This window comes from Parambassis ranga, chromosome 19, assembly GCF_900634625.1.
Source record: "Parambassis ranga chromosome 19, fParRan2.1, whole genome shotgun sequence".
NCBI lineage: Eukaryota > Metazoa > Chordata > Actinopteri > Ambassidae > Parambassis > Parambassis ranga.
This window is the reverse complement of record NC_041039.1, coordinates 20,071,420-20,086,990: the sequence shown is the minus strand read 5'-3', so window position 1 is coordinate 20,086,990 and position 15,571 is coordinate 20,071,420. Positions and strand designations below refer to the sequence as shown.

Sequence of the window (15,571 nt, the reverse complement as noted above, 5' to 3'; positions counted from 1 at the left end):
CTCCTTCTATTGTATGCAGCCTGTATTCCTCCTGTAACAAACATGTGCGCAGGTCGGTATATAGTTTACACTGCTGCTGTGCCAGAGTGCTGTTTAGTTGTAGCTGTAGCTGTGTGTTTGCAGAGCCATGTCAGAGCTACATGCCACTTTGTAAACAATTGATGTTTGGTTATCGATCAGCTCTTTTTTCTTTTCTTTTTTTTATTGGTCACATTTGGAGGTCGCTGGATTCTTGCAAACTCACTCACATCCATTTGGCTGCTGTACATCCAGCTGAAGCAGCCAGCATCCTGTGAGAAACTACATACGTACTTATGTGTTAGTGATGGGTGTAAGTGTGATGATGGCGTATGGTAGTGATTTGTTGGTCTGATTCATTGGAGTCACCTCCGAGATAAACCGCTTTGGACAAATGATTCATCCAGTCACATGGTGGTGTATCTTCTGAACCGGCCTGGCCGTTCTACACCAGGATGATTCTGTGTAACACACTTTGCATCGGGTTGTGTTTACCTTCCCGCTGGATGCTGATTGGATCTGAACCACTTTTTGCTCTCACAAGACTCAAACTAGGTGTCATGGAATAACGTTTTAGGGGCAGTACTTTACTTTGTTTAATCTAAAAGCATTTTATTGCCATGATGTCGATATGACACTTCACATCATCTGTCCCCATCACTTACTGTATTCACATAGCTCCACAATGACTTCTTATGTCAGCTTAGGGCTCGATTGTATTTACTAGCTCCTCTAGTGCACTGAGGCTGACCTGTATGTTAAATCTGGTGTGCAGGCAGTCATAAGAGTCATAAATTATATACCGACATATTCTTAACCTCTACAACAGTGCACATTTTGTTTTCATAACAGAATCATCACGAGCCATGATGTCACTAATGCCTTTTGTTTCTGCTTGGCCTTGCATCAAATAATATTTGCATCGGCTGTCATATGCATTTGTCATGCTTTCATTAGATAATGTTTACAATGTGACTCATACGCTATTATCTAATGTATCTAAGTTTGGCAAAGCCAGCAGCTGCAAATGAGAAAACAACAGCATGTTGTACCTTCATTCGTACAGAAATTGAAAAGCAGGTGAATGTTGGAATCTTAGAAATGCTTTGCAGGCCCTCCCAGCTTCACCAAGATATGATTAGATCTATGTCGGATACCTGCAGGCCTCTAAAATCTGAACTCCTCCAAACAGGTGTGTGAGGGAGAACAGGCAATAATATATCATCTACAGAGGAACAACAGCCCAGGCAACATATAGTTGGAGGCCGCCATGAAGAAAATGGACAACACGGCCGCTGGCAGCTGGACTCTGAACAACAACCCTGCCTCCTCTTCTACAGGGAACAACTCCTGCCACCCCAACCTGAAGGTACTGTACTCTGAGCGAGAACGATAGAGTGGATCCTGAAATTTAAAAAAAAAAAAAAAAAAAAACAGAGTAAAAGTTAAAGTACCAGAGTGTAGAATGTAGCGGCTTCTAGTGGAAAGGTTGTGGATTGCAGCCATTCCATGAATCACCTTACTCTCCTTGTGTCACTGTAAAAAATGTGAAGGAGTCTGTATTTGGTTTGTTCTTTCGGGATGCAGCATGGGTCGACTTTCTGCAAGAGAACGTCCTCACTGTGTAGATGTTAATATCCCGTGCTCATCTGGAATAATTTGCTTTGTGCACACAACATAAGGGAGAATATTCCAAATGTTAAACATGGAAGCACCATCATCTCTTCAAGGATTTAACCACGTCTGTGCTACAGTTATATAGGCCAAGCAAGACAGTGCTACATACCAGAGAAAGGTCAAAAGAGCATGTTTAAAGGGTCCTTAAAGGACAGATGGCCCCTACATGGTTGTCATTTTTAGTGTCATCTGACTGGCCTGGACGTGACACACTATCTCCCTACTGACTGAGTCACATGTGTCTTAGACAGGCAGACACACAGAGTTGCATGTCTTGGTAAAAAAAAAAGTTCTTTCTCATGTGATTTTCATGTATCTGCAGCTCAAGACGATTCTGCAGCCGTGCTGTGATGACTTCCTGTGTTTATTTAACGGTTCTTTTTCTGTGCAAAACCTGAAAACCTGTGTTGCACGTGTGACGTGTTACCAGCAGGTCTGCGTGGTGTCGAGTGCACCCGCTCTCAGCGACCTTTGGACATCATATTAAGTCGCTGTGAAAAGTTCCTTAGACAAAGTTTGTGCTGTGAGGTCAGAACTTTGGGTTCGTACCTCTTTATTGGATTAACAAGCGCACTGAACAATAATTAAAAAGCTGCTTAGTGAAATACTCGGGCAGCTGCAAGTAACGGTTGCAAGGAATTCCAGTCATGCTGCCTTTTTGTCCATGTGTGTTTTCTTTCCGTGTGTTAATCCCACAGTGAACTTCTCAGTGTGGGTTTTTTTTGGAACAACATTCACTTGTTCATCTACAGAAAGGGTTTTTGTCTGCTTGTAGCATACACATGTTAGCAGCAGAGTGCATGTTTGTTAATCCCAGATTAGGATTGCCCTGCACACATGTGTTCCAGCTCACATGCACATAGCTGCTGTTATTGTTATTGCTACAAACACTATTTTAGACTCTCATTGAAAGGTGTGTATTTTGTATTCTGGTCTCTGTACATCCCTGTACACACACACACACACAACATAATGGGTTGACTGCACAGACCCCCACATTGACATTGCTCTTAATTATGCATAGTTTACAGATGTCACAGAAAACTCCCTGAGCAGTTTCAGTTCCAAGAGAAGGCTGTCAACACCAAACCTGCTTTATAGCCTCTCTACCAAGCGGCAACCTTCGGCGCTCAAAGTTGAAGCCCATGCGGAAGTGTCAAAACTTGTAATTCACACCACAACTGCTGGGGGCTGGCTCCAAAAGCGAGTAATTTCCCATAGACTCCCATGTTAAAATGGCCGACTTCACAGCAGAAAAAAAACATGTTTACAGCCTGGTACAAGAAACCACTCTGGTCTCAGATGATAGGTTCTCTTCTAGTGTCAATTGTAGGGGGGGTGAATTTTTTTACAACTCACTCGTTTCAATTGTATTCTGACTTAAAATTACGCATAATTATGGGCGTTGCCGCTTGTGATACGTCAACTGTCTGTCACTCAACGTGAGTTTCCTGCTTCCACGATCGCCCGCCCCCCCTAAACCCTGCTCGTGCTCCCCCTTTTTGTCCATATTTGGAGTTTTGGCGGACGTGACGCTGCCAACATGGCGGCGGTCATCAACGTCCTGGAACCTCCCACCGAGCCTCAGAACGGCTCTTCAGAAACAAACGGGTGACGTCACGGAAGCTCTGTCCATAGTTTTTACTGTCAATGCTCTCTACACTGTGCGATTTTTATCAATCTTATAAGACCATTGCATGACACGCTACACAACGAGAATCTAATAAACTTTGGTACGACGTCAAGTTTGATGCGTGTGTACGTCAACATGCCAGGAGGAGGCGGACGTGGACGTGGACGTGACGGGTCACTGCCTCTCTGTTTCTGTAGCTCTCGCACTCAGAGTTCACTACTGCATGAACCTGCAGAGGTCTCAGTGCACCAGGGAATCAATTTATGGGAATGAGAATAATTACAATGGAGACAGAGACACACAATTTAATGTGGAGCTTAGTGCAGAACACAGAACACCTATCCTAAGGCAAAAATTCTAATTCATAATAAAGGGTTAATGGTTTATTTGCTTTCTTTTCCACTGGGCTAACTATATGCTAAGAGCCTATAGGAAGAGGTGCTGCTTAGCTCGCGCGACGAGGGAGCTTATGAGTAAGTGCATGTGGGCTTTAGTTTCCTTTCTGTGACGCTGGCAGGAGACACATGCATAGCACACTTCATCACGCCTTATGTTATTAGTATTCTTCCAGTACTAGCTACAAGTATTAATGGCAACGTTGCTATGACAACACTCAAGGTGAGCATCATTCATAGGAACGAATGGAGTGGCAGCCTTGAACACGTTTATTCTATTTTTTCTTTTAACATCCATACCGTTCTTTCTTTGTTCTCCTTTTGTTAACAGCCATGAATGCATCACGCCATCAGAGTGTATAGCTGCCAGTAAGGGCTTGATATTTATAAGGTGGCCATTCATATTGAATGTGACCAATTCCTGCCTCAGTTTGGAACCATGTAAAACATTGAGATTAGATTTTTAAGACCTGAAAACAACAAGTTAGGGGGGAGGGAGTTATAAGACAGTGTGAGGAGCTCCTGCTGGTTTAATCACGTCCTTCTAAAATCTACAAAAATATGTTTTAAAATGACTGGAAACCAAATTGAAATGTTAGGCAGTGCAATACACAGCGTACGGCCACCTTTATGCCTCAGCATTCCTGAGAGGGATTACGTCCAGTTGCATCCTGTGGTATGAATAGTAATCACACACTTGACAGTAGTGCCAAAGCTTCTGTCTTTACCAGGAAATGTGTTAATCAGCTGTACACCACACAGGCGCATGCCACAGCTCAACTGAACCCTCTCTTCTCCTTCCATTCTTTATTTATTTGCCATGATTGACAGAAGCGGGAGCAAAGTGGATTTTCACTGTGGCCTCTTCTTATCTCTCACTCTGTTAAAACAGCAATGTTAATGAAGAGTGCAGCTATTTTAGTTAATTACTTAACTTAACCAAATTGCCATTTTTCTGTAGAAATATATGACCTGGTTTTTTTAGACTTTATCATATGCAGCCTCTTTGTTTTATTCATCACTTTTTTGGAACGTCAGTGACTACATCACATGACTAGAAGCTTTAGTATCCCATCTAAACTGTGCACGACCTCTACAGTAGCACTGCTGCAAGCTTTGCCGTCACTTCCGTAAGCAGATTGTTGCTTTTTCTTTGTGCCGAACCACCCTATAAAGTACCACTGAGTCCGGCTCAGGCTGTCAGGTTCAGGCCTTCTCACGTTCTGGGTTTCTTTGGGCTGGGCGTTGCTCGTGCAAAAGCTGTTCTACTGATGAATTTGCCCTCACATTTGAACCAGGATAACACTGACTTAATAAATATTTGTCAGTATTATACTGACCCTGACTTTCGGAGACTTTTGGCACCTTCGCTCACAAGGTTTGCTGCTTGGCTTCATCACCCACATACCCCAGAAAAGAAAGACCTTTTTCAAAATGAGCTGATCGGTCGAGTGGGGCCCTCCTAGTCAGATATACAGTGAGAACAGCCAAGTTAAGAAATAATATGACAACATGTGTAATTATTTAAAGCATTGTTATCAGAAAATTAAGCATTTGGTCCTTCAAGTAGAGCCGTGTCTTTAACGGAGGTTATTAATAACATTTATTCTAGTTCCAGTCGAGCGTGACGAGCGCTGGGTGGAGGTTGGTGCCGTGGACGTCTCATCCAACCTATTTTCATCCTTATGAGTGCCGGCTACAGTTACTTCTCACTCTGTTTCCAATTATGCTTTCTGTCAGTGGATGTGTGAGCTCACGGTGCAGTAGATGTGTCTGTGTCCTAGTGGGATTGGCTGCCTCTAATCCTTCCTTTGTTACCGACTGTCAGCGTCCACAGGTGTCTGAGCTAAAGGAGGAGCGAGCTCGGCACACACCAGATTACATTGCGTGCTTATTTTTCTAAAAAAAAAAAACTGTGTCTTCATTGCACACTCGTGCCATGTGCATGTTTGATGATTTCACATTCTTGTAACAATTGTCTCATTTTATAAAAATTTGTTTCCCGGTGTGGCTGCTCAGTTGTAGTTGAATGAGTGTGTGTGTGTGTGTGAGTGAGATAACAAAAGGAAGAAGAAGGGAAATGTTTTGAGGATATTACTAATAGTTGCATAAGGTGATGAAGTGTTCCTTTGAAATTTAAATGGAGAGCACGAGCACTTCAGAGCCACTTTGACACCGGGTTCTCTTTTTTTTCTGTGTCTCTGCAGATGTTCCTTGCAGCCTTGTCCTTTGCCTACTTTGCCAAGGCTTTATCTGGCAGCTACATGAAGAGCACAATTACACAACTAGAAAGGCGATTTGACATCCCCAGCTATCTGATCGGCATCATAGATGGGAGCTTTGAAATAGGTGACTTTTTTTTAATCCCCCCTTTTTTGTCTGTCTTTATGTATTTTACTGGTTGCTCACACACGTTTTGACGTTTTGAGACGGTGAAGCAAGCAAAGCCAAGAACGCGTCCTGAGCATGTCATCAGGGTTGACGCTGCAGCATGTATATGTAGTAGCTCCCTCTTCAGCTTTGAATGCCGCCTGGTCGCATACCTAATTGACTCTTAATGAGCGAAAAACCCTTTGAAGCTACACTGTGTAGAGAGAGAGAGGGATGTTTGTAATGGTTCGTGTAGTTATTAAACAGACACTAAAGGAATAATGTAATACTGCCTGTATGTACCTCGGATAATTAACCATATCTGTGTAAGTAAGCCGCACAGTCTTTGATCAAGGCTGCTGTCTGTTAGCTGCCCTGCTCGTCCTACAGACCCTGTTCGCATGGACACATGAACAAATGCTTGATATAGTTCAGAATCAGCAAAGATTACATGAGCGTGAGATGATAATTTTCCTTCTGTATATCACTCTGTGTGGAATTCTTGTCTTGTTCTCATGTTCGATGCCTTTGACTCCTTTCTGATCGTCTCCTCCCTGTAGGGAATTTGCTGGTGATTGCCTTTGTGAGTTATTTTGGTGCCAAGCTCCATCGGCCTAAGATCATAGCAGTCGGATGCATTTTGATGTCTTTCGGGACTTTCTTGATCGCCATGCCTCATTTCATCATTGGACGGTAGGCAGAAGGTCCTGTCTGAACGCATGAGTTCCATTCACATTTTGTTCCTTCCGAGTGTAACATTGCAGCATATAGTATGATCCCTGTGCCTTCTTGATCAAGTGCAGCCTGTGATGTGTTTCTGCTTCACATTGTGAATATCTAATACTACCTGGTGCTTTCTCCCTTCCCTTGTTTAACAGTCACATTGGTATTTTATACGCAGCTATAAGATCGAAACGTCCATTAGATCGTCAGTGAATTCAACCAATAACCTCTCTCCATGTCCAGCAAGCTCACCTGAGTCCTCCAGGGCAGGTGACCAGCCTTCTGTAATGCCCTCAAGGGGTAAGTTTAGCTCCTCTGCTCAGTCAAGAACGTACGTACGCTGCTGTATAAATTGTACGTGTTTCGTTTTGAACTGCAGGCTGTGAGCGGGAGTCCAGTGTTTCCATGTGGATCTACGTGTTGCTGGGAAATGTCCTGCGTGGGATTGGAGAGACTCCAGTTCAGCCTTTGGGGATCTCATACATTGATGATTATGCACAGTCTGAGAATGCTGCAGTTTACATCGGTAATGCAGCTTGCTCACTGTTTGTAGCTTTGCTCTCAGGATACCAGTATTAAGGTCACGTGCTTATCAGTGATCATTTAAAATGAATCCCTTCTTTTGTTTATCCAAGGTTGTGTCCAAACCATATCGATTATTGGACCTGTCTTTGGGTACCTGCTGGGGTCACTGTGTGCCAAGATCTACGTTGACATTGGCTATGTAGACATGGGTGAGTAAAGTGTCCTCCTGTGACACCATGGACCCACATGCAGTGCTGAAACCTGGTCTCATCTCTTCACAGACACTGTCACCATTACGCCCGGTGACGCCCGTTGGGTGGGGGCATGGTGGCTGGGCTACCTCATCGCTGGAGCAATCACCCTCATGTCTGCTATCCCTTTCTGGTTCATGCCTAAATCACTGCCGATGCCTGTGGACAAACACGACAGCAGCTGCACTCCAGAGCAAACCAGATTCATCAAAGATTCTCCCACCGCGCAGCACAAGTTCAGGCCAGAGGAGCCGCCTAATTTACATCTGATGGCCAACGGTACGATAACAGTCACAGCAAGGGCTGCCTTAAAACCACAGTGTGTATGGAGTGCACAGTGTTTACAGTAACCTAACTTCATGTCTTCTAACAGCAGTACATTATCGCCTGCTACTCGTGACCACATTTACAGAGGCAGCACTGTGTGCAAATAACTTTTTACAGTGTTTTTTTGTACATCCACAGTGGACAGAAATGAAGAGGTACTGCATTTGTGTTTTCAAAATGGCTTTCTTTACCTTTTAGCCCAAGGCTATATAACATTTTTTCAAACTTGTATATTTAGTAACAGCAGGAAAAGTTTATGGACAAAATGAAAGGGAAAAGGGATGCGTTTCTGAAGCGTAGTGCAAGTATCTGTGCATATTTGACACGGTAGTAATCTGCCTGTTCACCTGATGGTTAACGTTCTCTCCACATGTATCATGGTTACAGAGCACGTACACACAGGGCAGCTCCTCAGTTTCCACTCTGAGAACAGCTGCTGTTTCTCTGCCTGCCTTTTCCATTTCTGACATCCGTATAAAAAGCATGTTTCATCATATAAACTGCTCTTTCTCTACTTCCAAAATAAACACTTCTCTTAAAGGGTTGGTTTATACAATAAAACAAGAGGAACTCCTTTTTTTCTTTTCTTCTACACTATCTGTATATGCCTGTATTTAAATGACACTCATTCATTCAAGCTTCTCGTACAGAATTTGTGCCGACATTGAAGGTCCTCCTGGGAAATCCTGTATACATGATCTACCTCTGCGTGACCATCGTTCAGTTCAATTCTCTCATCGGCATGGTCACCTACAAACCCAAATACATCGAGCAACACTATGCCCAGTCAGCATCTAAAGCCAATTTCCTCATGGGTAAGCAGATGCTTTTGATCATTTGAATCATGTCTACTGTGTTTGGATCATCTTTGTGAATGATGTTATTGTCAGGTTAAAAGCTTTTTTTTTTTTTCATCCTGCGCTGCTTCGCTGAAACGAAACATATTACAGGATGCAAACCGATGTGAGCTGGATGGTCATCATAAGAGTTTCATGAGCCAGCGTTTGATGAATTTTTCATACTCTGACTCCCAATTCCCTCTTAAGTAAATGTTGCAGCTTCAAGATGACATCCAGGTTTACCGCAGTCCTTGGACACCGTGGAAAAGACATGGCATTGATTCAACAAATTAATGAGACAAATTAAAAGGTCAACCAGATGCAGGTGGAGACGCTGTAACACGCAGCTCTTTTCATCACTGCATCTGAACCAGGGTGTTGGATGATGAGAAATACATTCCATATTCTCTCAACCATCAAAAGTAATTTTCATCTTTCGACTTCACGATTTCAGTTCACTTTAAATGAACTATGAATGAGACTACTTTGATATGGATGAGTATTCTGACTTTGATCCCTTTCGGGGAGTGATGTTGCTGCTTCGTGATGCTTGTTTAAGTTGTTTCCTGGCTTTCTATCTCTTTAAGAACGACTTGTATTCTGTGGTTTGGGTAGGTATGATTAACATCCCAGCTGTGGCCCTTGGGATGTTCTCTGGAGGGGTTGTCATGAAGAAGTACAAGCTGGGTATCATGGGAGCAGCAAAATTTGCCTTCGGGACCTCCCTGCTGGGCTACTTCCTGTCACTCTTTTTCTTCGCCATGGGCTGTGAGAACGCCAAGGTGGCCGGCATTACTGTGTCATATACTGGGTAAGTTCTTGTGTGTGGTCTGTATGTTTTCTTATGTTCATGATCCATGCGCAATAATAGCTGTGGGTTCTTATTTGATCCATTTTTCACATTAGCAGTCAATAATATATGCATGTTTTTTTAATGTTGTCACATCCAGAGTGGAAGGCTTGTCCTATCAGGAACAGTCCCTCTTCTCTGACTGTAACTCCGCCTGCTTGTGCTCAAAGAGAGAGTGGGATCCGGTGTGTGGGGAGAACGGCATCACCTACGTGTCCCCGTGCTTAGCTGGATGCACGTCCTCCACTGGCTCCGGCAGGAACACGGTCAGACATGCACCACTGCCTTCATGACACTTCCATATTTCTCAATATAACTGCATAATATTGAGGCCTTAATCCTGTGTTTCGTTCGCATCATGCACAGTTTCCCCTTGCTGTGCAGTCTTCACAGTGCCTCAGAGTCACATGTGGCATTTCTGTTGTATTTGCATGACTATTTACAGACAAGAAAGCAGTTTCCTGCTGTGCAGCAGCTCATCTATCATTGATTAACTCCTCCTGTTAGGTGTTTGACAATTGCAGGTGTGTTGCTGTGAGTGCTGTGGCTGACACTCTACCTGGAAACCTGACAGCCACTGTTGGCCAGTGTCCACGCAGAGACAGCTGTGATAAAGTCTTTCCATACTTCCTGGCTCTGTCTGTCCTCAGTTCCTTCATCATCTCTCTGGGGGGAACACCCGGCTTCATGCTGCTTGTTAGGTCTGTCAGGAACCTCCTTATGGGCAAACATTGAAGATACTAGATAAAAGAGAAGTGTGCAGCTAGAAATAACTAAATATTATAAATTTGGGTGAATTTGTGATGCTGGCACGCCATACACTCTCATTGTAATCTTACAATTAAATCAACATGTGTTTACATGTTTGCTTGTGATTAAAATTAATGTGGCTTGGTTGAAAAGATGAACGCCCCAGTCTTTGTTTTCATAGGTGCATTAAGCCTGAGCTGAAAGCCCTCGCTCTTGGAATCCACACGTTGGCCACACGCACACTTGGTAAGAACCATCTTTGATATTTTGTACCATTTGAATTTCAAGCTTACTGTATTAACGGAGCATGGCCACGGGATTATTGGCATGTATGTTTACGTATTACATTATTATATCTACACGCATTGTCCATTAGAGAGCATTATTACAATCATCAGAATCAGATGATGGATTTGTCACGTTATGTAACATCTTATGTTGTGTGACAGCTGGGATTCCTGCACCGATATACTTTGGAGCCATTATTGACACAACCTGCCTCAAATGGGGAAACAAGATGTGTGGAGGAAGAGGAGCGTGCAGAATATACAACACCTCAGCTTACAGGTAATCTGAGTTTTATTCTAAATGTTTATTATTTATTTATTCTAAATATCCTTGTAGATAGTAGTATAAGTACAATTTGTTTGGTACTCATCAGTATTTTGTTGGATTCTACCTTTCATTGGCAAGTTCCATTATGTTGGTTTGTTGCTGTGTTAGAGCCAAGGACGCATCATTACAAGATAAAGCTGTGTGCAGCGTCAGGCGCCTGTTACAGAACAAGAGAAGAAGAAGTGCTTTATTTATCCCAGGCTGAGAAATTTCACTGTTACAGCAGCAATATGCAGGAACTCAACAACATAGATCTCTTTTTAGGGACAACAGTGGCGCCCGGAAGGTTGGTGGTTCGTGGTTCGATCCCAACTCCTCCCTAGTCACTGTTGTGTGTTCTTGGGCAAGACACTTCACCCTAGCCTGTGGCGCGCCTTGCTAGTCATTGTATGACACTGCTTGGCAGCAGCCGTAAAGAATTTCCCTCTGGGATTAATACAGTATCTAAAGTTAAAAAAAATAAATAAAGGTAAATGGTATAAACATTACTTACCACAAAATAGAGATATAAAATATGTGTGCAAATGTCTTAAAGAACGTTTTTTCCATACAATCGTAAAATGCACTGAGGACAAACCGCGTTTCAGCAGCAATGAATTTCCCCAAATTTCCCCGAGGGACCTTCCCAAAGGGATTAATAAAGTATATTCTATTCTATTCGATCTCAATGATTTAACAGTGACTTGCAGCTTAACCCTGACAGAACACTTTTTTTTAACTTTTTAGGATTGTGTACCTGGGCCTGACACTGGGTTTGAGAACAGTCTCTTTCTTCCTTTGTATTTTGGGCTTTGCTTTGCTTAAAAGACATATTAAGAGGGAGGAGAAAAATGCACTGACCAATGGGATCGCCGAGTTAGAGTCCCTGAGGAAAGAGGAGAGCAGCTCAATACACTGTGAGCAGTTTATACTGGCCCTGGACTGCAATCCTGACAGAGAGACTCGCTTGTGAGCCTCCAGCACACTCCTTTCTCTTCTGACTGAGCTCGTGAAGCACCTCACTGGTGCTGAGGAACACTGTGGACACTTTTAATAGCACACAGAGTATATATATATATATATTTGTACAGGATTTGTGTAGACGTACAGTATCTGATATAAGTCGTTTTATAAGCAAAGTATGCTGTTTCTGGAATTTCAATGTGTTTGTGTTTTTCATGAATGGAAGACTTTTGTAGGAAAAAAAAAAGAATGTAACTGTGCTGTGCTTCTGTTGGTCTTCGTTTTTTATGATTAAACTTGATCAAATCAAATGTTGAGTGTTGTCAAGGTCAATTGAACAAAGCTGGGCGCAAACAAAGGGATGGCATCACACACGAGCCTTCAGTTCCTGTCTACATGCAACAAAAGCATGACTCCAGTATATAATCACATCACACCACATCTACTCGAACATATACATACATATAGTTATATGTTATATTCGGCGTATTTCACTGTGCAGCTCAGACAAATGTTTTTCATGGTTTCCAATCAAGTCAACACTGTAAGTCATATGTAGGTTTGACCAGCCAAGAGTGCGTTTTTCAAAGTGTACAAATACCTTAATATTAATATGTCTTAATATTTTAAGAAGTAATTCACCAGAATGAACCAGAATTAAAAGGGCAGCAGTGGCTCAGTGGTAGAACAGTGTTGTCCAATAACCGGAAGGTCGGCGGTTCAACCCCAGCTCCTCCCTTGTCATTGTTGTGTGTCCTTGGGCATACAACAACACAGCATACAACTCACTGGTGTATGAATGTGTGTATGAATGAATCGGCAGTGGTCGGAGAGGCCGTAGGCACACGTGGCAGCCACGTCTCCCCCTGGGGAGCTGTGGCTACCACTGGTAGCTTACCACTGCCACTGTGTGAATGTGGTGTGAAAGCATCTCAATGTAAGCGCTTTGAGTGCCTGCCCAACAGAGCAGAAAAGCGCAATATAAGACCAACGCATTATTATTATTATTATTATTAAAAACTAGCTCATAAAAATTATAAGATTGAAAGTACAAACTACACAAACTGACTACATCTTGATAAATAATAACACAAGCTTCAAAGATATTTCTCCCACATTTATTCGTAGATTATAAAGAAGTGTCTTCATGATACAGACTTTAGTGTATTTATCCAGAGGTTGGAATTGTAGTATTCAGTATTATTAACGTTCTCTAATATTGTAGTTAAAAAAAACACAGATCAGACATGCATTTAAACTTTTTGTACTTTGAAGGTTCTGTGGATCAAGTCCAGGATCAATAACAGAATCATTATCAAGATCTTTATGCAGCACATGTTTTGTGTTACCTGGAGTTGATGGTGTTCCCTCAGTAGTCTGTCATACTCCTGTGCCAGACCTTTGGCCTGCCTCCTCATGGCCTCCACTTCAGCATGAGACCTTCGCACAGCTACAACCACAAATGACACACACACACACACACTGTATACATACATTCTGTCTTCTGCAGCCCACATTTATCTTAATTACCTCTTTTCATCAACATGTATAAATATGTGCAGTTTTAAAAAACATAAGTAGATCGTCCCATGAGGAGGAGGCGATGGTTACTCACCGTCCTCAGCAGCCTTCAGTTGACCTGCCAGCTTTTCAACCTCCAACTTCATTTGCTGTTTTGTTGCTGACATGGATTTGTCTCCTTCTAGAAGAGCCTGAGTACAAAGGATTCTCTTTAATTACTAAGCTTAAGCTGATTATTTTAACAGCAGATGACAACGCTAAAACAAACTAGAAATCACAGTAACAAGGCGCTGCAGGGATTAATGCCTATGGAGCATCAAAGAGGAGAACATACAGACAAAACCACACAATGCAAAGGTATGTCACAGTGAGAGGACAGACATGGACTTGTCCTCACTTGTTTGAGTGTCAGGTTGTCCTCTTGGTGTTGCTGGGCTGCTTTGAGAGCACTGTCCATCTGTGCCTGGACACCTGCATTGTTCTCTAGAGTGACAGCCACCTGGTTCAGCAAGGTAACAACCCGGCGCATGATACTGAGGTGAGGTTAGAAAAAAAAAAGAATAGATCAACTAAAGGCAGAACAAGACCGGACAGGACCTCTGTGTTCAGAGCAAGACCACACTAACAGCCAGAGAAAGAGAGAGAAGCCGGATATGTAGAGGTTCCTCTGGGCTCTGAACAGCTTCATGTGGACGTGGTCGTAGACGTTTGGGTTCACTTTAGCATCTTGCATGGGCTCAGGACCCGAGTACTTGTGCACCTCACGGACAGCGTCTGAGGGTGGACAGGAGGACAGAGACATGAGGGAAGTCATGATGATGATGACAACAGGAGTGCTGAATGTGACTCATAGTATGTTGCTTACCAAGAAAAAGAACGATAAGAACCATGATCATAGTAAAGAAACATTTATTCCAATATGGAGATAACCAGCTCCATATTCTCCAGTTGAAAACTGAACGCCATCTGCAGAGTTAGCCAAAAGGACACTGTAAAACATCTCAATGAGTGGATCTGCAGAGGAAGGACATGGGTGCTCTCTGCTGGTGATTTGTGTGAACTGCAGAATCTGGGCTGCAGCATAGGAAGCTGAATAATGTGCTTTGTTGATTTTTGATTTTTGTTTGTTGTGTGTGTCTGCTTGTAATTGTGTTACCTTTGTGCTGATAGGAAGGGTACACACAAGATGACGTTGACTCCTATCTCTGCATACAGAAAGAAGGCCACAGCTGTCCACTGTAGAGTCATCGTGAATTTTCTAAGAAGAAAAAGTTGAAAAGGTCAACATAACATCTGGTGTGACTCTGTAAATCAATTCATACACATCTCTCTAACAATGATGCTAAATTGATCTCTCACTAAACAAATCTTTTCCGTAGGCCTACAAACATCAGGCCAGGGCGGCACATTTACAGGCCTCATGCTGTATATATAGGCTCGTATAGGTCTGTCTGTCTTTCTCCGGTGGTACCATCAGCTGGTAATCTGATTATGTTTAAACAGGAGCTAGTCAGTCTATGATAAAAACGAGTTGTTGGCTGCTTACCAGACACAGAAGTTGTACGATCAAGAGTGCTGCTGCTCACACACACACACACACACACGACAGCTGCTCGGGAGCGTCAGAGGAGCCGCAGCCCTAAAATAGACCTTATTAGTCCGCTCCTTCAGATTTGTCCAAGATCAAAACCTTGAATTTGACCGTCAGCTTTGGTTTTAGTCTAGAATCTGACTGCAAGTCTTCAGGGCCGTGTTCTCCATGCAGTGTGGTGGCTTCTCACATTTCATGTTACAAAAATAGTCCAGGGAGGATCACTCAGTCTCTATGAATAGTAAATAATGAAAGTCTGTGTCATTTGTTTCCTAAACTATACTGAACACAATATTTTTTATGTGTTGACTTTTTTTTAAGTGGCCATTTTCTGCAACCAAAGGACATTCCAGAAGGGGGCGATGTTATCTAATGGTAGAAGCTAGCTTTTCCATACGGGGACCCTGAAGAAGTGGTTGTGTAAGTTTTGCTATTATTATTGCAGTAAATTCTATCCCCCAAATATTCCTTAGCACATGTGCAGACATTTAACCGTGTAAGTGATGGTTTTCAAAGCCAGGAGAGTATAAATGGCTGTCAGTGA

The 15,571-nt window shown here is 42.8% G+C and overlaps 2 protein-coding genes across 2 annotated transcripts; one reads left to right on the top strand and one right to left on the bottom strand.

The window, feature by feature from the left end:
• The first annotated feature begins 1,345 nt into the window (after nucleotides 1–1,345).
• Nucleotides 1,346–11,925, top strand: LOC114451829 (solute carrier organic anion transporter family member 1C1-like). The gene is made up of 14 exons (XM_028430750.1): nucleotides 1,346–1,387; nucleotides 5,931–6,072; nucleotides 6,654–6,786; nucleotides 6,995–7,116; nucleotides 7,196–7,342; nucleotides 7,452–7,550; nucleotides 7,623–7,871; nucleotides 8,570–8,734; nucleotides 9,374–9,569; nucleotides 9,709–9,874; nucleotides 10,116–10,309; nucleotides 10,540–10,604; nucleotides 10,808–10,925; nucleotides 11,700–11,925. Exons 2-14 carry the CDS (start codon nucleotides 5,931–5,933, stop codon nucleotides 11,923–11,925), a joined length of 2,022 nt encoding a protein of 673 aa, XP_028286551.1. The 5' UTR covers nucleotides 1,346–1,387.
• Nucleotides 10,291–15,169, bottom strand: LOC114451830 (B-cell receptor-associated protein 29-like). Its single transcript, XM_028430751.1, has 9 exons — nucleotides 14,983–15,169; nucleotides 14,593–14,694; nucleotides 14,302–14,402; nucleotides 14,063–14,210; nucleotides 13,834–13,969; nucleotides 13,531–13,627; nucleotides 13,265–13,365; nucleotides 11,038–11,130; nucleotides 10,291–10,325 (listed from the first exon to the last, which is right to left on the bottom strand). The coding sequence occupies exons 2-8, from the start codon at nucleotides 14,682–14,684 to the stop codon at nucleotides 11,098–11,100; spliced, it is 708 nt and encodes a 235-aa protein (XP_028286552.1). The 5' UTR covers nucleotides 14,685–14,694; nucleotides 14,983–15,169; the 3' UTR covers nucleotides 10,291–10,325; nucleotides 11,038–11,097.
• Nucleotides 15,170–15,571: the final 402 nt, after the last annotated feature.

Coding starts and splice junctions, on each gene's coding strand:
- LOC114451829 (XM_028430750.1), top strand. CDS start 5,931: ATGTTCCTTGCAGCCTTGTCCTTTGCCTACTTTGCCAAGGCTTTATCT. Junction 9,875..10,115: donor CTGGCTCCGGCAGGAACACG/GTCAGACATGCA, acceptor TCCTCCTGTTAG/GTGTTTGACAATTGCAGGTG. Junction 10,310..10,539: donor GGCTTCATGCTGCTTGTTAG/GTCTGTCAGGAA, acceptor TTGTTTTCATAG/GTGCATTAAGCCTGAGCTGA.
- LOC114451830 (XM_028430751.1), bottom strand. CDS start 14,684: ATGACTCTACAGTGGACAGCTGTGGCCTTCTTTCTGTATGCAGAGATA. Junction 13,970..14,062: donor TTCTCTCTCTTTCTCTGGCT/GTTAGTGTGGTC, acceptor ACCTCACCTCAG/TATCATGCGCCGGGTTGTTA. Junction 11,131..13,264: donor GGGAACACCATCAACTCCAG/GTAACACAAAAC, acceptor GTTCTGTAACAG/GCGCCTGACGCTGCACACAG.